We start from the raw sequence: 24481 nt of genomic DNA, 5'->3' as shown, positions 1-24481 counted from the left end.
CAGTGTCAAGCCCGGGATCAGCGCTGTGTGAACCTGGATCTGACCTCTATCGCATCGAACCCCTGCCCCGTTTACGAGAGCCGCTTCTAGCGGAGATGTTTTATACAGTTTATTGTGCCCGAGGCGAAGGAGTCCAAGTTTCTTTTGTAACTCTGCATATTCATAGTTGGTTCTTTCACTGTGCAGAGCTGGACAATCGCTGTTTCCTGGTTGATGGCCAGCGTTGATCGAATCCTAGGAAGTCACGTATTTACATGTATCTTTCTGGCGGCTGTCTTGATCGATGTTATCAACAGGGTGATGATCGCTCTTAGGGGTCTTCCGATGACTCCGGATAGCGATGATCATCGTGCTGGGAATGTCTATTCTTGGGCTAAATGCCGATCGTTATCTGGCCAACTCCAGGAATTTTGGAGTTTGAACAGACATCCGTCCCTCAGGCTGCTTGTGGTCAGAGACTCGTTTGGATTTAATAATCTTTATAAAATACATTCTTTTATAGCATGAATTATTTCTAACATATATTACATAAGTGATCAGCCAGAAATCCAAATTAACAAATGTGAAAGATTTTATTTTCGCGATCAAAATATGGTCCTCAAAACCCATAGCCAAAGAGGCAGCGTTGAGCCTGGGATCAGCGCTGGGTGAACATAGATCTGACCTCTATCGCACCGGATCTCCCTCTGTTCACAAATGCTGTTTCCAGCAGGGCTGTTTTATACAGTTTTTTATGCCTGAGGCAGAGGTGCTCCGGTTTCTTTTGTAACCCCACATATGTATGAAATTTTCTTTCATTGTGCAGGGCTGGACAATGGCTGTTTCCTGAGTAGTAGCAAGCGCTGATCATGTCAGGGGAAGTTGCGTATTCTTCAGTTATCGTGATTGATGGTATCTACCAAGCGATGATCACCCTTGCTTGGGTGTTCCCTGGTGGCTCCGGAGGAAGCCCATCTCCATTAGTAAGCGAGACATTGTTCTCCTGCTGCCACCAGGAGTTTCCTAATTCCAGTGTAGTAAGCTGTATCCAGGTTGCTCGTGGTCAGAGGCTTGTTGGATGTTAGATTCTTTTTACAATTTTTATTTTATACATTCTCCCTTTAAGCATGAATTACTGTATAACATATATTACAGGGGACAAGCTCTGAATGCAAGACAGAGGAGTACGGGAGGGTGTGAGAGGGTGTGAGGGTGTGTGCGGCTACCAGAGTAACGATGAATGACCAGGATGAATGACTCCTGTGTGTGGGTGTCTAGCAAGTCTAACAAGTACAGGAGAATTTTACGGCCCGTTTTTTTATCTGAGCACCGCCAGCCTACGAAAGCCGAGGCTCATATTTCGAAAGAAGCCCTCTGTGAGACCGCGGCCTCGCTGCGGCAGCGCTGAGGTGGCACAGTGGGCAAGGAGGACCCGCCATGTCGGCCGGCAGGGGGCGGGGCCCCGAGCGGCGCAGCGCGCACGCGCGCGGCTCGCGCAGGCCCGGCCTTGCTCCGGCCCCTTCTCTCTGCCCTGCCACGTACGGGCGGTGGCGGCGGCGGCCGTTCGCGGGGCTAGACGGGGGGGCTGCACCGGCGGGACGGCGGAGAAGCCAGAGTAAGAGAGCCGGGGCTGCTCCTGGGAGCAGCCGCGTGTGGAAGCGGCAGGGAGGAAGGGGAGGGGGGCAGCTTTGGGTTTGGGGTGAGCCGACCGCCCCCTCCTCCCGGCCCCATCGTTCGCCGGTGCCAGGGGCGACGCGGCCCCTGGCGGAGGGGCGGGGAGACCCCTCGCGTCCCCCCGGCCGCGGCTGAGGGAGGCGGAGAGCGGCCGCGGCCTCCTGGGCCCGGGGAGCGGGAGATCCCGGGATCCCTGCCCCTGCACGGCCCGCTGTTTCCTGGGTCACCCAGCCGCAAGAGCTGCGGGCTCCTCACTGCCCGGCAGGGATTGGCTGTGATTTCTGGTCCCCTTTGGGCCGGGCCTGCCCGAATGGGAACTGGAGAAAACCGAAAAGAGCTCTTCTCTGTTCCGCTCCCTCGCGTCACCCCCCCGCCTGCCTTGGGAAAACTCATGGTTCTCTCTCGGGTGGCTTTTGGGAGGCACTCCTGCTTGCTCGTGTTTCTGTCGGCGTCACTCTAATCCTGAACCCCGTTTTGACAGAAAAAATTAAAGCAGGAGTGTCTGTCCCTCCCTCGCCTGGGCAAGGCTGTTTTTCTCTGCTGCTGCGCAGAAAAGGTAGTGAAATGCAACGTGGTCATGAGATGCTGGTTTTAGAGGGGACCCTGAAGTGACTGGCCTAGATTGGGCAATCCCTGTCCACATGCACCACCTAGATTAGTGCATGATGTGAATGGAAAGTGAGCCAGGAGGGGAGGAAAAGTCTGTACCTGCAAAATGCAAGTGGTACACCAGGAAGGTTAGAAAGATGTCAGTGTGATTCTTATGGAAAGCAGCCTGTAGTCTGAAAGATGGAGACGTAAATGGTTGGTTGCTTCCTCCCCGCCCCAGGAAAGTAGACTCTGATTTTGTTAAAAAGCTCATTAGTGTGCGTTCTGGATGTGTTCTCTGTAAAACTCTCTCAGTGGAGTCATCCATTCAGCTGTGTCACAGTGAGGGAAAAAGCTTTAGTGCTATGTAAGTCAGCAATCTGAGTATTTCAGATAGTTTTCTGTAACAGTTGCAAGCAATTCCAGTGTTTAGAATCTGTGTCTTTAAATGTGGACACCTTCAAGCAGAATGGAGAACAGCTAGACCCAAAAAAGTGCATTTATTATCCTGTTACCTTTTCGTAGTCAGTGATGGACAGCAGGTTTCTGTGAGTAATGTGGGTAAATAAGGCATTACAGTAGCTCCTTTCCTTGCACAAAGAAATGAACGGTACATTCAATCTGTTGAAAGGCCACAGGAGTTCAGCTGTGTCCACCGAAATGTGTGTATGTTTAGGACTTAGAGACGAGGTTCAGTTCTTACTGTTAACAGTTCGTGAGTAGCAAATATTGTAATGCTGAAGAAGCAAAACCAGTGCCCAGATCTAATGCTTAAACAAGGTGAGGGAGTAGCTAAATGAACTCTTTGGTTCAAGCACTCTTAGATGCATTATCTAAATAAATATAAATAAATATTATAAATATATATATAAATATTATGTATATATAATAGTAATATATAAAAATATATAAATATTATGTATTTATCCAGTGCAGTAAACTTACCTGGAGCTGTAGCAGGTCTGGGATGAAAGGCATGCTATCTTCATGCCTTATTTCATAAAATGTGAGTGAGGCATCAGAAAAGTAGTCTCTTCCTGTTCCCCTGCTTCGTGTGTCACAGCAATCTCTCACTGTCAGGAGCAGGCACAACCCTTTTTAAAGGGGAGCATTTCCTACCCAGGATGAGGGGAGCAGCTGCCAGCCTTTGAGAACCACAGTGGCTTTGTGTCTCTTCTGGGGTTTGCTTGTTCTCTCCCTTCATCCTGTATGTTCCACTTTACTTCCAGAGGAGTTGAAAGAGGTGAGCTGGGAAGCCCAGCTTTATGTGAATAAAGGGGAACCTACTTTTTTTCTCTGGTTAGCAGTGAATCATCTAAAAATCAGATTATGGATTGTTGAAATTGGCTGTGCATGTGAAAGAGAGGAGTCGCCAGGAGGGTACACCCATGGGGTCAGAAGGGAGGAGCCAGGGATGTTCCCTATTGGACTGTTCTGTGTGCTAAATCATTTCTTGATCTTAGTCCTGGAAAAGAATACATTACTGTTAGGAATCCCTACATGCCATTAGAAAATTAAAAAAAAAATAAAATCTTTTATTACAAAATTAGAAGTCTTCTTTGAGATCTCTTTTAGGTGAATGCAAATTCTACAATACTCAAAAGTGTAAATCTGATTGTTACATTATGGATAAAGCAAGGGTTTTTTATATTGGGTATATTAACTAAGATGTTCTAAAGTGAAAGATTGGTGTGAATTGTGTCATTCCAGGGAAGTGTGACTGTAAATATGTTTATTTTCTGATGCAGCTTCCTGTTCCCTGCATTGATAGTGCATGGCGGCTTATCCTAACTCTGCCCTGAAGTGAGGTGGGAAAACTGTCCAATAATCCAGCATCACTAAACAGACAAGGTAATAATAAATGTATATTTTTGGAAAGGAGATTGAAGGAAACCTGTGGGTCGATACTGTTTTATTTTTTAATGCTTAAATAAAAAAAAAATCCCAGCAACCAACCAACTTTTGCAAAACCCTATGCTTTTAAATGTAATTTAGAGTTAATTAGGTTGGGTTGATGTGCCTGCAGTCAAGACTCCTCTGTTGCAAAAGCTGAATAATGCATTAGTGAGCATTAACAGTACTATAAACCTCTCAGTTTGATCACAGTGCCTCAGCAGCAAGGTGGCTTTGTTAATTGCTGGTCCCTTTTCCTTGCAGTTAGGCTGTATCCACCTACCTCTTGTTACTTGTGATGAGAAGAGTTTTGATCAATAATTGCTTGTATCTTTTTGGGCTAAACAAAGGACTTTGCCTGAAATCTTTGCTTTGTATTAAGTTAATTACCAGCGCCCCCAGAAATTTAATTGCAGTCTAAAGATGACATTATGCTCCATCTTTTTAATGCAAAACATTGTCACTGAAACATAGAGGTGCATCAAGGAGTGTATTAAAGGCTTTAGCTGAGTGTCTTGTTTCTGGTAGGAGAGAATTTTCAGTGCAGTACTTCAAAAATAGACTGACTATAGCAAAATTCATTTTTCTCATGAGGCACTGTGTTATAACATCCTTTAAGGTAAAAGAAAAATAGTTGCATGTCTCTGAGAGTTCTTCTTGTGCAAGAGAATGAACAATATACTTGCCTGCATCTGGCTTCCGAAATCTTGACTTGGATATGGGCTGCCTGTGTTTTAAGATGTCCAGTAATTGTATGTCAAATGTTAAGATAACTGCTTCTTTAGTTACCCCTCATTCCAGATCTATTGTTTTGGTCCTGTCCAAAACAGTGAAAACAGGAGGGGACATTTGACTAACTACCTGGATTTCTTTTTGTGTTTTTTTCCCCTCTTATTCCTTTTTTTGAGTAACTTCACTGTAGTTTCAGATTTTTAAATGTAAAGCCTTTGTGTTTTTAAATGATAGATGCTTAATACAAAGTGGTAATGTTTAAATTTTCTTAACTAAAATGTTAAAGATATAATAGAAGTATATGCTGTGTGCTGCTAGGACACAAGATGGATACTCAGTTGGAGCAGTTGGTCACCTCTTAAAACACTGAGAGTAACAGACTGTTGTGACCATGTGTTGAGCCCAATGAGTAGCTAATGTGTGGTCTATTGAGCTGCTTTTAAAAGTCTAAAATCTTGGTTAAAATATCCCAATCAAAGTTTTCAAAAATTAAAAAATTGGGTATCTTTGTTTCTGGAGAGGAACCTTCAGTGAGTTCTGATCATCCGTGTGATAAAACCAATGTTTAGCTCTGCACTTCTTTGTTTAGAAAATCATGCATGATTCAGCTTGATCCCCTTAGTAAAGCTACCTTAGAGCCTGAAATCTTTGACATATTTGCTCTGGCAGTCTTTTCTTAAATGAAAAAAAAAAAAAAAAGCCATTTGTTCTTTTTTATAAGGGAGGGGCATGTAAAAGTAATCGAATTAGATGATAATGTAAAGCTTCAGAACTGTCATCAGGTAGATTAAAATAACTAACACTTCAGTTTTCTGAAATGTTCTTAATGTTTTGCTGCTAATAGGTCTGCAGGTGATAAGGAATCCACCATGAATGGGCAGCTGGACTTAAGTGGGAAGCTGATCATCAAAGCTCAGCTTGGGGAAGATATTAGGAGAATCCCTATTCATAATGAAGATATCACCTATGATGAATTGGTGCTAATGATGCAAAGAGTTTTTAGAGGAAAACTTCTGAGCAATGATGAAGTCACAATAAAATATAAAGATGAAGGTAAGGTTTAATTACTACTGTTGAGGTTTAATTGGCTGTTGTTGCTCTGATATGGTTTATCAATGGATAGAAACTTTGACATTCACCTTTTAGAATTGTCCAATGTCATGGGCAAATGCAAGTGATTTCTTGTGAAATCTTTTTGATCAGATAATAGAAGCTGTATTTCATTATCTCCTGTTATGGTCTCTTAAGCATTTCTTCTGTTTCTTTCCTGAGATATTTCCTCAATTTTTCTCTCTGAAAGTGCACTTTTTGCTGTTGCAAGAAGTTGATTACAGGTTCTCTGTTCATTCATTTTATCATTTTCTTTTGAGTTTTCAGTGGTTTTGAAAGTGTAAAGAGAATTAACATGTATGACCTAACACAAGTTCTTATAAGACCAAAAACTTGATCTAGGTGGTAGTAATTCTTGATTGTTTTTCTCCATCAGTAAAGATTAGAAAAATAATTTTAATTTGAAATAATGCATTAAAAGTTATCTTTCCTCTCGGGGACCATTTGAATCTGTTGCACATCGGTTGTTCCAAAGAAAATATTGATCATTAGTGTTAAAACAAACATAACCTTAAGGACTTCCACAGAATGAGGAGTGAATGAGCCTTTGAGATGCATAGAAACAAAAAATTATGATTGGAGGGCTTTTCCTCTTTGAATGTCAATGGGACATGAATAAGTTACTTAATTTAGGACAACATAAAATGCAACTTGGAATGAAGTGATAAAATCCAAAGTCTCTTAAAGACTGATGATTATGCTGTTGCACAGTAAAAAGTGCCATGTTACTGAAGCATTCAGATTCATTTCTCTTTATAGCCCTAGGAAACTTCAGTGCTGCTTGTGCTGCCTATAATGTCAGCTTTTGTTCATATATCTAAGCAATAAAATTTCACGCCTGAGACCTTTTTTTTTGAGGTTCATTAAATTTTTGAGATGCTGCTTATCAAAATTGTAAGTAGTGTATGCCTTGGGTTTTGATCTTTAGTTAGAAGGAGCTCAGTGGATTTGTGGTTGTTTTGTTTTCCTCTTACCACATTTTTTTCATTCTGAAATGAGAAAGGTGAAAGGAGATGGGATGCTTTTACATCAGATTAAATCAAGTTAGTTACTTTGTTTTTTTTTTGCATTCTTACCCATGCTTTAAAATATGGTCATTTGGGGGTTTTGGTGTATAGTACTCTTGTTTTATTCAAAATAACATAATGATGTATGATGGAGACAGTAATTACAGTTTCATTCTTTGGTTGTCTTTCACAGTCTAGACACTTCCTGCTTTCACTTTTACTTCTCTTTGTCTCAGAATTGTATTTGGTTTGCAGGCCAGGTTTTGGTAGTGGGGAGGCCAAAGCCAGGCAGCTCCAGGACAGGCATGCCACTGGCCAAGGCTAAATCAGTCAGACATAGTGGTAATGCCTCTGTGGTCACATACTTAAAAGGGGGAAAAAAAGTTATGGCACAGATGTAGTTTTGGCCAGAGAAGAGAGGAGCAAGAATACATGAGAGGAATAGCTCTGCAGACAAAAAGGTCAGTGGAGAAGGAGGAGGCAGGAAGTGCTCCAGGATGCAGTCACATTGGAGAAGTTTGTGGAGGACTCTCCCATGGGAGGGACCCCAGGCTGCAGCAGAGGAAGGACTCCTCTGCCTGAGCAGTGGCAGAAACCATAACCTTTGTTCCCTGTGCCTCTGCACCACTAGGGAGGAAGAGATAAAGCTGCAAAGGAAGGAGGAGTTGAAGGGCGAATTATCCTGCTTTGATTTTGACTGGTAATAAATTCAGTTATTCTCCCCAAGTTGAGTCTGTTTTGCCCATGAGGGTAATTGATTTGTGATCTCTTCCTGTTCTTATCTCATACCTTGTCCTTTGTTCTCTGTCCTGGCCACTTGTGGAGGGGAGTGGTGGAGTGGCTTTGGTGGGTAGCTGTCATCCAGCCAGGGTAACCCACCACACAGAATGTACTACTATTCCACTGTAATTTCAGTGTGTGTTATGCTAGCTGATCATCACTGCTGTAAACTGTGTGGTAGCTGATCATCACTACTCTAAACAAATAAATGTTCTTGCTATCAGAGTTGTGAGTGACCAAGGAAAAGGTTAACAAGGCTTCAGTTTGCTTGTTATATGAGAGCTGTTACATCCTTAACTTCATTTCAGCTAAGCTAAGATTCTTCTTTAAATCTATTTCCGTCGTTAGATGCATTGGATAATGTATATAATAGATATAATATATACATTTTAGCAATTTATGTTTTGTTATTTATCCCTGCAGATCTGCAGGAATGCTTGTCTGGATCTCTTATGAGGAGATACCTTAAACTGGTCTAACGATGTCCACCACTTCCATTACCTCCATCTATGTCTTCTCTGAATTCATATGCACAGTCTTTCAGTGTCCAAAGGACGTTTCACCTACCCCTGCATATTCCTACATTATATTTAGGTTATGTGGCGCTTTTATTAATTACCAGAGAAAAGAAGCCTCAGGTTGAATGCTGCTTTGTGAAGTCAAGTTTTATATTCAAGCTTTTGAACTCCTGAGCTAAGGAAATTGCTCTGCTAGATGTGAAACAATTTTCATGTGCTATTTAAAGTTCTTGAACACACATAACCCAATGTCAGCTAAAAAACCTCAACCACAAACAAACTAATGAGGACTGTCAGCAGTGAATTTGTATGAATCAAAGAGTAAAATTGCATCTTAAACAAACCCTGTAACTGAGTTACACATGCTAAAAGGCCCTATGGAGCCAATAACAGGAACTTTACATTTTTTAAAGTTATGCTTGAATTTAAAACAGGGTGTAATGTGAGATTGGCCTTTTTGCTCTTGCTCTTCATTACCTTGTAATAGAAGATTGTTTACTCATGCTGCATGTATTCAAGCTGCTGTGCTAGTCAGTAATCTCTCAGCCTTTGGTAAATTTACTAGAGTGAAGGAAAACTACATTTTGATGTAGTGTGGTTTTTTGATTGTGTAGGGTTTTGTGGTTTGTTTTTGTTTTTTCAAAAATGGACTAAATGAGAAATTAAAGGGTGGATAAGTCTAATAGATAATGAAGCTTAGTAGATGAGGAAACAGCTGGCAGGGCGAAGGAATGAGTCAGATTTCTAATATGATGAATACTTCATGGTGATGCAGCATTAATGCTGAAATACCATGCAGCCCAGTGGTTAGTTTAAGGGAGTCATTATAGAAAGAAAAAAGTTAGAATTGGCATAGCAGAGAATGTGTTACATGGGAAATTGTAGAGAGAGAAAGCAGTGTCCCTTGTAAAAATGAAAAAGATAAATCTCTAAAACAAGATTAGAAAGGAAAATAAAGGAAAGTATGTTTTATTTTTCAACAGAAAATAATTAACATGGTGTAATTCTATCAGTGTCATGGTAACAGGAATTAAGCTTCCTGAAGATGAAGAGTTTTTTTGCTATATCTAATATACTTGAATTGTCAGACACTTCTATGGCTTGACATATACCTTATGAATCCTAGCTTATGCTCTACTTGGATAATAATTTGATGGCTGTCAATAAGAATCATAGAACTGACTTTATGCATCTAATAAGATTTTGTACTTGGTACTTGTCAGCCTTTTTTTTTCTGCTAACAATTTAAAATAGAAAATTTGTTCATTATTCTTAATGTCTTCAACCTAAAGGTTAAAATAGGTGAGGGAGAATGAGGATGGAATGATCCCAGTTCTTTTGGGTGACATTAATCCATGTAAGCCATGTGCTTTTTCTTTTCACTGTGAAGAATAGACTGCTAAGAACATGCATCTTGGTTCAGGCAGTGAATCTGACTGTTGACTGGTATGACAGAAGAGCATCAAAGGATGGTTTACCAATGTTGTGAATTGCTGAGAGAAGAAATTATAATTTATTCTGTTACCATGATGATAAGGAATAGAAGGGCTTTGTGTTAAGGCACTGGTGGATTTTGATATCAGCATTTAGGAAAGGCTATTGAAAAGCTGGAGAAAGTGTTGAGTTGGAGGGAGCACACACCTCATCACATCCCTCTTTACTGCCAAAGTAAAAAAAGATCTGTTTAACTTTGGTAGTCTGATTGTCCAAGTCCTGTTATGGATCATAATGGCAAACAGGGACACTGAGCCTCCTCTTCCTGGCATTGGTGAGATGGCACCCAGGGAGGCTTCATGTCTGTGCTCACTTTTAATGTGTGCACTCCAGGACAAAAAGAACTTGGGAAAGCTGCAGAGGGGTCTAGCAGGGTGTGGTGAGAACAAGGAGGGGCTTCGTGCAGGTGGGAGCATTGGAGCGAGCTGGGCTTATTCACTGTGCTGCAGAGGGGGCTGAGGGCAGAACCAGTGGAAGGGGAGTTGCAATGTGAGCATTGAATGCAGTGTGACCATTGAATGTGAGCAATTTGCAGTAGCACCAGGCGGCAGCAGCCAGAAATTGCAGTTTGAGAGGCTGAGCATGAGTTTTGGCCAGGAGGGCAGTGTGTCACTGGAACAGGCTGCCTGGTGGGGTTTGGAGCCCTTGCTTCTGGAGACTTTCCAGTCTCTACTCAGAGAGAGAATCCCTGACTGATACTGCTATCAACAGATGTCTTTTGAGATTGTGAAAGTGAAAACAGGACATAAAAAAAACTTGGGAGGCAACACTATTTCTTTCAGGAAAACTTGAAAATTATTTTATATGCCATCACTTTATTAGTGTTTGTAACTTCATTTTGTTAGAAAGCACCTTCTTTGAAGACTGACAGGCACTATGAGGTGTTACTAATAGTAGTTAAGAAAGCCTTCCTTTGCAGAGGTGTTACTTGTAGTCAGGGATGACAAAATTAGAATATGTAGTTCTTCAAATTCTGAACTGTTTCTACTTGATATCATGTGTTTTATTACTATTCATACTGAAGCATTATCTTCTTTGAAAATTTTAAGCGTAGCTTAGATACAGTTTGCCCTTGTCACCAATGTGTAAGGAATTTATATACACTCAGAATTTTTTGGCAGTAATCTGTAATGAAAAACGTGTTCCTGTGTCTGTCCACAGAGCCCCCTTGCTACAGTGTTTTGTGGAGGAGTCTGGGCAGCCTGGAGTTGGCTTTGTTCCAAGCTGTGTGGCATTTATCTAAACACTGTTGCTTTTCAAGGTGAAACTTCACTCGGTGGTGTTTCACCTCAGTTATGAAACTGATCAGGCAGGAAGTGTTCCTGCTATCCCTTGTGCCAGTACACATATTCCTGATAATGTGCTCTCACTCTTTCCTTTGCGCTGCTTAGCTTGGGTTCATTCAAGCTATGAATAACCTGTTGAACATGTTAAACACCAGAAAATCTGTCCTGCCAAAGACAATAGTCTTGTTTTAGTTGTGATTTTGTTGAGTAAGCAAAGATAGCTTTCCTTGACTCAAAAATTGTGAGAGACCAGACTTAATGAGAATTTGGTATCTCTTTTGAGGATTAATATGATTACAGGTGATCAGTGCTTTGTGCATAGCCCTTTGTATCTTAAGAATAAATGATCCCATTCAGTTCTAATATAGTTCCTGGGACAGATGCCAATGTGCAAATTCATTAGGATCCTCTGACATGTGACATAGAAGAAATCCATGCCTAAGAGTAGTGACTTTGTGTAAAATTCCTGTTTGAGAGAAGTTTTCTTCTCACTATTTGGGCATCTTCATGTCTTCGTATTTATTTGTGAGTTAAAGCTGAGAGAGATCTTTACTATTCACTTCTACTTATGAACTTTGTTTTTCAGCAAGGGAATGATAAGTCTTGCAACTCATGTTCTGAATATATACCTGAGGAAGTGTTCTAGACATTTGAAATTTTATTTTGTTTTTTAAAAATTGAATTGGGTTTGGCTTGTGCCATTTATCTGACTCTTTTCTGTTCATGAACAGCACGGTTCTAGAGGCACTTGGTGTAGGCATTTCATGTATAACTGGTAGCATCATTCTTCCTGGTGTTGGACTTGATGAACTCTTAGCTCTAATATTTCATCCTGTATGTAAACATAAAAGAATGATGAACTATATGGAACATCGAAGGGCTAATGTCAGAAGATTCCCTTTTGGAGCCATTCATGTTTCTGTCTTACCTTCTGGGCACAATTTCTCTGCACACTGATTCTTGCACTAAAATAATAAACATTTTTTTCTAGTGAATTCACAATCAAATAGGAAGGTTATTTTTGAGTAATGAAGGAACACTTCTGTCCTGATATGAAGCTCAGTAGTCATAGGCTGTGATTTTAATGTAACTTTTTCTTCTTCTTTTCAGATGGAGATCTTATAACAATTTTTGATAGCTCAGATCTCTCCTTTGCAATTCAGTGCAGTAGGATACTTAAGCTGACATTGTTTGGTAAGTATAGAATACTATGTTTTTCTATTTCTTTTAAATAATATTTATTAAAATTCGGGCAGTGAACTTCACTGAGAGGTACAAAATACTTTGTCACCTCAGAAGGTGAAGAAAATGCAATCAGTAAGTTGGTACTGCTGAGTTAATACGTAATACCTGCTTTCTCTTGATGTTTTTCATGAGACTTCCAAACTTAATGGAAATGGAAACTACTGCTTTTTTACACTTGCTCAAAGTGTAAAAAGCATTAAAGTATTTGGCATGTGTGCATATACATGTGATCAGTGGTTCTTTCTTCCTTAGTGCCCTTTTCCATGTTCTCTTCCACTCTAGCATTTGTGGGGTTTTCTTCACAGGTGCATGAGAATTTGAAGCTGACATCACACAGTGGTACACTGCTCCAAACTAGTCCTTGGAGTTGAATAGATGTTAACGTTTATCCTTTGGCCTTTGTGCAAAAGTTCTTTATTTTCAAACTACCACAGGTAACTTAGCACGTAGTTCCAAGCCTTTAACTTGGACACTGACCTTATTTATGAATTGCAGCAGTGTTGTGTGGACTGTGTTAATTCTGAAGGGACGCTTTCCAGAACCACTGCATCATTCAGGGTATATTCAGGGAAATGAGTAAACAATGCAGAGACTTACTGTGGACTTTGATACTTTTTAGCTTGTCCTGAACTGAGATTCTATTAAAGGAACAGTAAGCTCTAGAATGAGTTCAGTCTGTGTGGACTAAACTTTGTCACTTTAAACTTGCCAAAGGACGATGATGCTACAAGCAAGTAAAAGTTGGAATTTTTTGGTCATCTTAAACTGGATGTTACTACAGTCTTAAGTTTATCTAATTGCTGTTTTGCAGTGAATGGCCAGCCAAGACCCCTAGAATCCAACCAGGTGAAGTACCTGCGCCGAGAGCTGATAGAACTTCGCAATAAAGTCAATCGATTACTGGACTGTTTAGAACCGCCAGCGGAACCAGGGCTTTCCACCAACCTGCCTGAGAGTGGTAGGCAGCCTGGCAAAGAGCTGTTTGCTTTGATTTGCAGAGTGGTGTGCTGTTTACAAAGCGAAATATGGATCATTTTTAATTGTTGCTTGATGGCCCAGAACCTAATTTTTAATGCTTTAGTTATTTCAGAGACAGAATTTTTGTTCATGTATCTGGAGTAAAGCCCTGAACTAACTTAGGAATGAAACTGCAGAATCCGAGGTTTTGTTGCAATGTACAAAAACACTGTAACTAACACCTGTGAACTCCAGCAATGTCTTTTGAGGGCTTTTAGCCAAATTAATAGTTTGTTGTTGCTGAAGAGTTCTTGCTCGCAGTTGAGTAGTCCCTCTGCTTACTTTGGGCTAGCTCTGGTGCTTATCTTGTGTTGCTAAGTAAGTTTGATTCACTAAAACAGTAAGAAGTGAATTCAGCAAAAATTGTATTCACTTTTTTTGCCAGGTTAGGAAATTGAATCCACACATTTTGCGCTCAGACCAGCATCAGAGCTGTCTCAGGGTAAGCAGCACGAGGGTGCAGGTAGGGGTGGGAAAGGATTTTTGGGGGAGGGCAAAATGGGAAAGAAAGTCTTATTCTCACAGTTTTGAGGTATTGATCCCCTAGCTTAGGGCAATTGTACTGCAAATATTGTATCTCTGTGTGCCTAACTACAGAGTTTAGGGAAGCTGGACACAGAAAATAATGACACAAAGCCATGAAGTACAGTGCTCTGAGTAAAGAGGTGAACTGAGAACATCAGCCTGCCTTTTAGGAAATGTTGCTTTTGTATTTGCACTTTGAAATTTTATGCTTTTGTTGCTTAAAAAAATCCCAGCCGTGTTCCTACAATTCATGCAATTTGTAATTTCAGTGGAATACCATGGATTCTGGTTACAAACTTCTTGGAAGGAGGTTAGAGTGATGATCTTAGAGTGTAAACAAACTAGCCAGTCTGTATCTATCTGTAGTTGTTTGCTTTTAACAGAAAATGTATAACTCTTAGGTAAGGCATTTCTGAGCAGTTCAGCTACGTGTATAGTTGCAAAGAGCTCAACTTCACCTGTCAGCTTAGGAATGATTAGTGGAGAAAGGTGGAATACAAACCAGAAACTGCAGATGATAAAACACCATAAGTTGGAACTATGATGTATGTTTTCCTAATTTTGGATTCTTTGTGGCCAGTTCACTTGTTTGAAGCAGGAGCTTTGTGCCTATCATATGATATTGATAGTCCACAGTGTTAGTGTATCTTTAAGTAACTGTGAAAGAAACCCAAGCTTTGTGATCCATCCCAGTTTGAGATCCATCAGTGATTATTCTCTGCTGTCCTAAGGTGCACATTCCAACAGTTACATTTATAGAGCCCCCCAGCTGTGCGGTGTTGCGATTGCTGCAGTGCAGTGTGTGTGTGTGCTGGTGTTTCAGTTCTGGAGAGCTGGTAACCGGGCGTTTTGCTTTGTAGATGCTGTAGATGGTAGGGACGAAAAGCCTGCTGCTGCTGACGCTAATGTTAAGCCATCCACTCAAGTTATAGCAGCGAGCATGTCTGCATTCGATCCGCTAAAGAACCAGGATGAAATCAGCAAGAATGTCATGTCAGCCTTTGGCTTGACAGATGATCAGGTGTCAGGTAAGGACGTGGCTGGTGAAAAGGAAAGCTAAACCTGTTCATAATCAATTGCTCCAGTTTTGATTTGTCACAAAGCATTTGTATGTTGGATGTATTAAGCTGTCTTCTGTGTTCACTGTGTCTTCAGAATTCTAAAACTTGCTATGTTAAGGTGTTGTGTCTATGTGCTAACTTTTGTATACAAAATATTGAAATGCTGCTGTTGATTTTAGCATTGTGTTTTAGCTTAGACTACAAAATGGCTTCATTTTTAAAAATTTTAATTACTTAAAACTGTTGTGTGGACTAACTTAATTGGTATCTGTCAATGATAGTAGAACTCACTGCTCTCTGCTTTAAGGTTTGATCTTGCAGTTCATGTTCTTGGCTTGTGCTTCTGCTCTTTGGGTCATTCAGAATGTGTTGTATGATCCCACCTTTTCTCTGTTTCATTTTAGAAGTAAATAGAATCAACGTTTTTACTGTTAACAGAAAGGAATAACATACTTGTCTGAATTATATTTAGTTTTGAAGAGCTGAAGGACTGCTGGCCCTAGTAATAGAATGCTAAACATGGAAACTGACTATACTAAATAAATGCTGTCAACTTGAGACAGGGTAACTGAAGCTAGAAAAGCAGTGTAGAATGTGATAAGGAGTGTGACGCAGAACTTAGGGAAGTGATTTTGCACAGAACCTGTGCAGGCCTGGCAAGGTTTAGTGGTTCATTGAAACATGAGGATGGAACTGCCGTTAGCTAACAGGATTTGCTGTGTGCTCTCATCTCCAGAGCAAGTGAGTTTATATGATGTGTGAAGTAATGATACAGATGAGCAAACCAGTAGGAACTGGAGGTCATTCCTCCAGTATGCCTGCCATGGCAAAAGTGGGGAGGAAAAGTAATAGATCTGCACTGTGTGATTGTGACTGTGCAGTATCTAAAGTTGTACCCACAGACAGTGGTTGACTTCAATATGAAGTACAGGTCTGTGGACCAGGCCTATTGTGTGATCTCTTCCTCCTTGGCACATTTTGGGTATTGTCACAGCATGGTTCTTTTACAAACCAGGTGAAAACTTGCAGTGGGCTATCTGAACAAGTAAGCAATAGCAAGTGAAGCACAACTGGCAGAAAGTTTGAGTTATTTTTTGAATGAGTGGTTTTGATCAGTGATATTTCAATATTTGTGTCTCCATAATTCTTCTGAGAGGGAAATTACTTGACCATTCTTTGAATGTGCAAAGAACTCCACAGAGGACCATTTAAGCAGGGTATAAGAAATCCCATTTCTAAAGCTGTAATCCTGCAGTTATGTATATAAATGCGAATGAAGAAGTCGGCAGATTTAATTAACTTTCCCCTAATAAGGTTAACATGAAAACACAATCAGGGACTTGTTGGATGCATATTTATAATGTGTAAATATAACTATCTTAAAATTGCAGATGTATTGGCAGCAGTTCTAGTACTCGTGCTTTAATTTGAAAGTAGTATCTCTTAGCATTCATACAGCTGGAAAGATCCAGGTTTAAGCTTCCTTGTTTCTAGCAAAATATTTTGCATTAATTTGTAGTATATTATATTTGTTCACATGTGAGTTTTAGAACTTCTTACTAATGTAGAGAAAATTTGAATTCCCAGTTTCCATGCTGTCTTTGGGTATCAGCGGGAATATTTTCAGAATTAGCAGAGCAGACAATTGCTTTTAGACTAAAGCCTGCCATATCCTGTCTGGGAGTGTGATTTTAACACCTCTTTGGAGGTTTTCTGTTCACTTGCTATTTGACTAGCAGTAAACACTTTGTGGCCTGGTCCATGTGTTTCACAGCAAGATGCTAATCCATTTGGATAGCTCCATGCAACCTTTTGCCTTTCCTCCAGATAAGAAAAAATAGGTAAGTGCATGTTGTGTCCAAATGTGGCAGCTCCTCAGTGTGTGTGCGTGCAAGGTTAACACTTGAAGCTGTTGAAAAAATATGCTGTCATGAAGGGTTTTACCTCACAAATGAGTCAGGTTCCTCAGAAGAATGAAATCTGAGTGACCTAGAGATAGGTGGAACATTCTGCCCCCTCTGCCTGCCCCTCCCAATATTTTCAAATGAAAGTTTAGGTGTGTAAATATACACTTAGTTTTAGCTTGGGTATGACACACATGTAAATCTGAAGTGGAAAAAATGTTAAAAACATTGCAAGGGAGGGATCTTGTACTAAAATTTTTTAATTCCAACTTGGTGTTCATTTCACATACTGTATTTTGTTCTTGCTCCTCTAGGACCACCCAGTGCCCCTGCAGAGGAGCGATCAGGAACGCCGGACAGCATCGCTTCCTCCTCTTCTGCAGCCCATCCCCCTGGGGTCCAGGCACAGCAGCCACCCTACCCCAGCTCACAGCCACAGACAGGGCAGGTGGAAGGTAAGCAGGGTGCTTTTCTACTGTCCAGGATGTGAAGGATGTTGTCTGATTCTGCCTTGAATTAGCAGACCCAAAGTGGATAGCAAACTGCCAATCCGTGTGTGCCCCTCGGCAGAGCAGCTTTTGTCCTTGCTGCCCGTGCTGGTCCCTACAGAAACAGCAGGTGGAGCAGTGGCTCTGTTTGAAGGGCGGGTGGTGTAACACCAGAGAATTTTCATGGTACTGTTTTCTGCTTGCATCTGTGCTCTTGTCATACATACACTGTGTGTTGTGTCAAGCTTTCACTCAACTCACAGTTTGTGGACTTGTCTACTATGTATTAAAACTGTTGTTTACTCACCATTTCTATCTAACAGACTGGAGCTAGTATTTCATTGCTTCCTTTTTGTGTATGGCTCTGTGCTAGTCAAGTTAAACCCTATAACAATCTTAAATACATGGTCGTTCCTTATAACTCCTGAGAGCTCAGCTAGCTCTCCTTTAAAGTTAAGGTCTTAACTGACATTCAGTTTTGTTTGCACTATGATATTAAAAAAAGTTATTTAACTTCTCAAAATTTATGTATTCTGAGGTTTCTTACATTTGGGCATCATTTCTTCTGGCGCTATTTTCTAAGTGCGCTGAGCCTTCAGACCTTCACACTTCTGGATTAAACTGTCTGTGAAATAACCTGCTTTTTTACTTCTTCCTCCATATGAAGAATAATATAAAATTGTTTCTATGCTGGTGTAGGCACAAGTGAGAGCCCCCTGATGCTTGCTTTACTGATGCTTAGACAAGTGTAAGACAGTGATCACAGTATCCGCAGTCACTTGGATTGCCTTGCCTGAAGGGAAAAAGTAACATTTTGATCAAGCACAGCATTTGAACAGCTGGTACTTATGTATAATACTTAAAGAGGTATGAATACTGCTGGTTGAAGTGGAGCTTATGAAACCCTTATTTTGCTGCTTTCAGCCTTTTCTTGCTCATTAGTCAAGTGTTATAGTAAGAGACATCTTTGTAGCTTAAAGATAGAGCAGTTTGGTGTTTATGTATAAAAGTTACTTTTGCAGAAAAGGGCTCCAGGTTCTTCTGTTGGCAGCCAAAAAACTTAATGTTCAAAAACCATATTCTCAGCTACTGAACTTGCATTTTATGAGTTTAATTTTTTACTTTAGTTTAATACAATAAGGTAAGAAGTTTTAAGTGTTGCTGTTAAACTGGAACTGAAACCAAGAAGTGAAGCACTTCAAAGCGCTAGCAGCACCAGCTTGGAATCCCATATGGCTGCTAACACCAGGGAAAGGGAGAAGTATTTGTTTCAGTAAAACTCATCTTACTTGGGGAGAAGATGTTATCTAGGCTTATGTATCAGAGTAGATGTAGTGATTTTTCTAAATTTGGGTCAAGGAAAGTATAGTAGCAGCAAGTACTAATTATAAACGGTTTGATCTGTGCTTTATGTAGTTTTTATTATTGCTACTGCAATCTTTTAAGTACTGATTATATTTTCTTCACTCTGTGGTTCAGTCTTTGGGAAGAGATCAGAAGTAACTTTTGTCCTTGTTCATTAGAAATTAGAGATACATTGCTTATGCTGTGCGTGGTATGTAAGTGGTAAACAGCAGTCTCTCACCAAAGCTGGGTAATGTAAGTGCAATTATCAATTTTATTCCAAAATGTTCAAAGACTTTTCTTTGAAACATGGTGTAGTTTTCTATACTTCACTGAGGTTTGATACCACCTCAGTCAAGTGGCAATTTGGGGGTTGTGCTGTCCCCACAGAGCCATAATCCAGCCAGAACTTTGGATAGGTTTTGATTGTTAGGTTTTCAACAGGATGGACTCACATAAATGGCACAGCTGGTGAACAGCAGGGCTTGTTAGGTTTTGAAACTAGTTTGAAATTATTAGTTCACTTCATAAAAACCCCAAAACTCCCCAAGCTCTGATTCCCCCCACACTTTCCCAGTACTTTTAAGATTAAAGTAAACTGGTGATGGCAATCATGTGTCAGTCATTCTGGTGTATCAGGGTTTATTTATTAATGGATTTCTCTGCCAGTAAATGCTGTGATGATTATGATTTGGTATTCACATGCAACAACCTAATAACCAGTCACTTCACTTCTGTGTGCTGATACTACTGAAGGGCTGCCTCCCTTGAGAAGTTTTCAGCATTCACTAATTTGAATTTAATTAATCCAGCAAAGATGTTCTAGTACAGTGCTGTGTCTTGTGGCCTCTGCTTTTCTATCACTAAATTCAGTCCTAAGCACACACAAGAAACAATTATATACAGATGTGGATGCTTTTTTAGTCTTTGCTGAAATACATGTGAAATCTCAGTCCCATAAGCACTTCATGATCTTCTAGGGAAAAGAATGTTGTGTGAATATATGTAAATGGTCTGTATTCTGAATCAGACTAAAAGTCTTTTTCAGTGCACGGGAACAAAGGTAAATGCTGGCAGACCTTTCACTGCAGTAAGCACTGCTAAGTACAAAACCAGACATCAGTGCTGTAGCTCATCTAGTTTTCAGAATAAAAACCCAGAGAAAGAAAAGACTCTGTGTCTGAGGACCCAGAGTATCCCTGCCTGTATTCATGGCTGTAAATTAAGAATGTTTTCTTAAATGGCACTGGAGCACCTCTCTGTTCCTCACTACCACCTCAGCCCTGAAGAAGACAGCAAACCTTCTCAGAAACCTTTGGTAAAACACCATGCTGTTTCTTTACTATCCCTTTACCTGGGATTTCCAGCAGGTGCCAGTGTGGTCTCTCTGTTAGCTTGTGGGGAGCTATCCCAAGATAGGCAGCCTGCTGGTTATTCTCCCAGAACTTCCCTATGTCAAATGAGCTTCATAAACAGAACTTTCTGAGTTTCTAGTTCTTAATTATTAAGCTAACTGGCTTAAATTCTCTTCAAGCCTTGTGTTTTGCACTCTCATCATCCCACAACAATTGCACACCAAATAATATTTTAAGTGACTGCATCAGTGTAATAGTGCGAATATAAAATACTGTTACTTTCAGCTGCAAGTAATACAGATAAAAGAAGAAATTAGGAGTTACTTTAAATCACTGTGGACAGGGGTCTGTCTGGGAGAACTTGGAGCAGAGTCAGTCGAGTTGCTTTTGTCTCTGTGCAGCTCTGAACATAGAGTGTACAGTCTATTTATACAGTCTGCTGATCTTTGCAGAATGAATAATAGTACAGTAACACTTCATAATAGTAAAGTTTCCATGTCTGCTTCAGTTCAGCTAAGCTTTAGTTTTGGCAGATAATTGATTTTGTTCTTTGACTGTGACTTTCTAGATTGAAAAACAGCAGAAGCATAAAGCCTCAACAGGACCCATAGGTTGTGTAAACAAATATTCTGCCTCTTCTGGCCAAGAAATTGAAAACAGTGAATGTAGGAAGAATAAGCACTGAATTGGACTACCAAGCTTAAGAATATATGGTTTTATTTTTGCTTCTGGTGTATACTGCTGGGTCTCTTAAGCAAACTTGGCAATGCTAAGAGATGGATGTCTTATCTGGAAAATGTGGTCAGCATAAATAATGTACCACTTGCTTACAGTACTTGGTTGCAGAAATGGTCTTTAAAAGCTAATCTAAACAGACAATCTGAGGACATGTTTAACTTTTGAAGTACTTTAATTTACAGTGTAAGTTCTGGAGCAGTTATGAAGATGTTTAAAGATTCCTGGTCTGTTACCCACCAGAGTAGTGCTAACTAAGGTGGCAGATTCTGGCAGCCTCTGAAAATGTGCCATAGTAAGCGTCACATAACTCTTTAGATAAACTTCATTTAGTCAGAACAGCATGTTTCAGAAACTAAAATCTGTACTTTGATGTCACTGAGTTTGTTTCTGTGATGTTGAACTGTCAGGGTATCGTTCACTGTAATGCACCAGGGTACTGGGCTTCAACGAAATGCGTTTTTAATCCCTAGGTCAGATGTATCAGCAGTACCAGCAGCCTGGTTACCCTGCTCAGCAGCCGCAGGCTCAGCCCCAGCAGCAGTACGGCGTGCAGTACCCAGGTAAGCAGCTCTGCAGCAGCAGCTCCTGCAGTGCCCGACCCTGTCAGGCTTCACTTCCTGACCCTGTGGGCCAGGTCAAGGTGCTGAGCTGCCCAGGTGCCGGTGTTCCTTATGGGAACTGGCACAATTCAGAAATTGCCAGGAAGAGAGTAGCTGTTTAAATTGTTAATATGCAGTCAAAGTTCACTCCTGCTTGATTGTGACCAAAGGCAGACCTCGTTGCAAATCAGCAGAATGCCTTGTTAGAAAGGCAGGCAAAATGAATCACTTAAAGGGTGAGCAGCCTTCAGGATTATATTCTGCAGTTATGGGATTCTAGCAAGTAAGTGACTAAACATCCCAATTTAGCTTCCTTAAATATCAAAGATGTCTAAAGATGGCCCCTATTTCTTGCATCTAGAATGATCTCCGTGTCCAAAATTTACTGGTGCAAACACTGTAGTTGTCATTCAGTAAATCCTTGGCTAATAGACATACTATAAATCCCAGAGAAACTTTCAAGTGATAGTTTTTGGTTTTGCTGATACCTTAAGTAAAGGTGCCAATAGACTTTCAGCAGAAGAATATTTTAGTGCACTAGAGGTGTATGTGCAATGAAATATGAAAAGCTGCTTTTATACTCAAAATAAACTTGACCTCAGAACTTTCAGTTCCTTTAGGAGCAGCTGGCATCTAGAAATGCATAGTATATGCTAGGAATGATAATCTAGATGAGTTTTAGGGATGAACTTGTTAGAGTAGATTCTGTAACAAATTGCATTTTGCTTAACAATTTTAGAAAATGATACCAAGCATTTATCATTCCTTGTTTTAAAAAATCCTCCTTAAACTAAACAAAGGATTCCCATTAAGTGACTCAGAGCCAGTGTGACCTTTTCTTGGTGCACAGTGGGAGTGCATCATTTTTTATATAGATGAGAAGATTTGCAGAGCTCACAAAAAGAAATTCCATGCTTAGCTTGGATAAGAACCCTAGAATACTTGGACTGAAGGTTTGTGCCTCAGACGTCGTTCCTGTGCACTGTGTGAGAGCTCGTTGGTTTGAGTGTCTAAATGGAATCTTGTTCTTTGCAGATTTCTCCCCACCACATTGGTAGTTAGAATACAGAGACAGATGTACTGAGGTATAATTTCAGAAGTAACAGGCCTGTTGGAAGTAAAAAGGTCTGTCTGACACTCTAGGCTTAAAAACTGAATGGGGAAACAAAAGAATTCCAATCTGCTTTCTAGACATATCCTACCATTGTCTAATCCATTATTTTACTGATGTTCCTGTGAAAGCTGTAGTGCAATGTGAGTTTTGCTTTCCAACATCATTGTCAAGTATGAATGAACTGCCCCCAGAAACCTCCTGGGCACCTCTGTTTGTCATAACTAAGTTCACAATTAATCTTCAGAAACAGAGTTTGCTTTGAGGACTTCTTGACAGCAGCCTTTGGAGATGTTGAGTCATAGGATCTTTTTGTTTGTGTTGCTTTAGTTCTCATGAGTATTGTCTCCTTTCAAACCCATGTCTCCCCAAGAGCAGGATACCTTCCCACTCTTGTAGATCTACTAGGCAACAGTGGCTATTTATACATGGGTGTAAAAATGGACCCTTCAGAGGTTTGTCTCATGAGTAAATTTTGATCCCAGTTTCAAGGTGAGTTTACTGCAGTGCATTCTTACCCTTACTCTTTCCATTTAGGGCTGTGCACTTTTAATAATTTGTGTGTCTGGTGTTTAATGCTGACAGGATTCCAGTCACTGGAGAGGTTTCATTGCAAGTAGCTGCAGGTGTGTTGGATAAAAGTAGCTATTTCTTCATGAAAGGACTTTGTTCCATTTTAAAATTTCTGAGAAGAGAAATTCCCTTTGGAAGCTAGTGTTATACAGAAAAATCAAATTTGGGACCATGTGTAAATGGAAGTTTTGTGCTAAAATGTTCTGTTCTACATAACCTTTTCATATTTAACACTAAGGAACCGAAAACACCTATGATTTCACCAATTATTTTTTTAATATAAAACCCTGAGAGTATTGTCAAGACAGTTTAATTTGGAGGTTTGGGAAAAGGATTAAATTTTGCCTCATTTGCCAATGAAGACTTTATTTTTTTTTGTGTGATATTAAGGAAAAGACTACTTGCCTTTTTTTCAATTTATTTCTTGTCAGTCCCAGGGAAACTGTTTTATAGTAACTGTTGTCAGTGTGCTGTGCTGCCACGGTGTGCACCAAAACCCCGGCCGTGTGCTTATGTGAAAGGCAGGAAAACTCGCAGTTCACGCTTGGTTTGCCTTTTCTGTGCTTCCTGCATCGTTTTGCGTTTGTCGCTGTGACCATTAGGAACAAAAAGTCTTTCTGCAGGCACCCGGGGCTCCTTAGTGCTTCTCACCCCACCTTGCTCTCTGCCTTTCCAGCAGGCTACAGCCAGCAGCAGCCCCCGTCGCAGCAAGCCCAGCAGTTCCCGGCCTACAGCCAGGCGGCTGCCCCGGCCCCGGCCGCCGCCTTCCCGGGGCAGGCGCAGCAGCTGCCGGCGCAGCAGCCGCCGCAGTACCCGGCGGGCAGCTTCCCCCCGCAGCCCTACACCACGCAGGCCTCGCAGCCCGCCGCCTACAGCGGCTCCCAGGCGGCCCCGGGCACCTTCCAGCCGCGGCCCGGCTTCACGCCCCCGCCCGGCAGCACCATGACTCCCCCGCCCAGCGGGCCCAACCCCTACGCCCGCAGCCGTCCCCCTTTTGGGCCGCAGGGTTACACCCAGCCCGGGCCCGGCTACCGCTAAGGACGTGCCCTGAAGACAGCGACTGACACGTGCGATTCCATCCCGACAGACTCCAGAATTTTTAATTGAGATTCCAAAACTGTAATGAGGCAAAACTATAGCTGTTAATTAAATTCTGCTGGGGGGAGGGAAATTACCAAATCTTTCCTGCTTTAAATTGTATTCGCTTCCTAGTTTAATTTGGGGCTGGGTGGTTTTTGGAAAACACTACTTAAATGTCTGTAAAGTGATTGACATTCTAGCTTGCCTTATCTGAAGGATATGAAGATACTAGTTGGAAGTTTAGCCCACTTATCAGGCTTGTTTGTACTAATACCATGATGTACTAAATTAGATTCATTCTGGAGGTCAAACTAGATATGATGTATTATAAATTGTAATGTTCACATGGAAAAACTAATAAAAACCCTGAATCTATGAAA

At 40.9% G+C, this 24481-nt stretch overlaps 1 protein-coding gene across 4 annotated transcripts; it reads left to right on the top strand.

The window, feature by feature from the left end:
- The first annotated feature begins 1441 nt into the window (after positions 1–1441).
- Positions 1442–24481, top strand: TFG (trafficking from ER to golgi regulator). Of its 4 annotated transcripts, none has more exons than XM_071433555.1 (9): positions 1442–1594; positions 3990–4092; positions 5711–5919; positions 12172–12255; positions 13118–13264; positions 14709–14876; positions 17128–17268; positions 21209–21298; positions 23701–24481. In XM_071433555.1, the coding sequence occupies exons 3-9, from the start codon at positions 5736–5738 to the stop codon at positions 24057–24059; spliced, it is 1173 nt and encodes a 390-aa protein (XP_071289656.1). In that variant the 5' UTR covers positions 1442–1594; positions 3990–4092; positions 5711–5735; the 3' UTR covers positions 24060–24481. The 4 variants fall into 4 exon arrangements, with proteins under 4 accessions (XP_071289656.1, XP_071289655.1, XP_071289658.1 ...); XM_071433554.1 differs by having other exon boundaries at positions 23698–24481; XM_071433557.1 differs by lacking the exon at positions 14709–14876 and having other exon boundaries at positions 23698–24481.

This window comes from Agelaius tricolor, unplaced genomic scaffold (genome assembly GCF_023055355.1).
Source record: "Agelaius tricolor isolate 1412-34295 unplaced genomic scaffold, bAgeTri1.0.p SCAF_9, whole genome shotgun sequence".
NCBI lineage: Eukaryota > Metazoa > Chordata > Aves > Passeriformes > Icteridae > Agelaius > Agelaius tricolor.
This window is presented reverse-complemented; position numbering and strand designations above follow the sequence as displayed.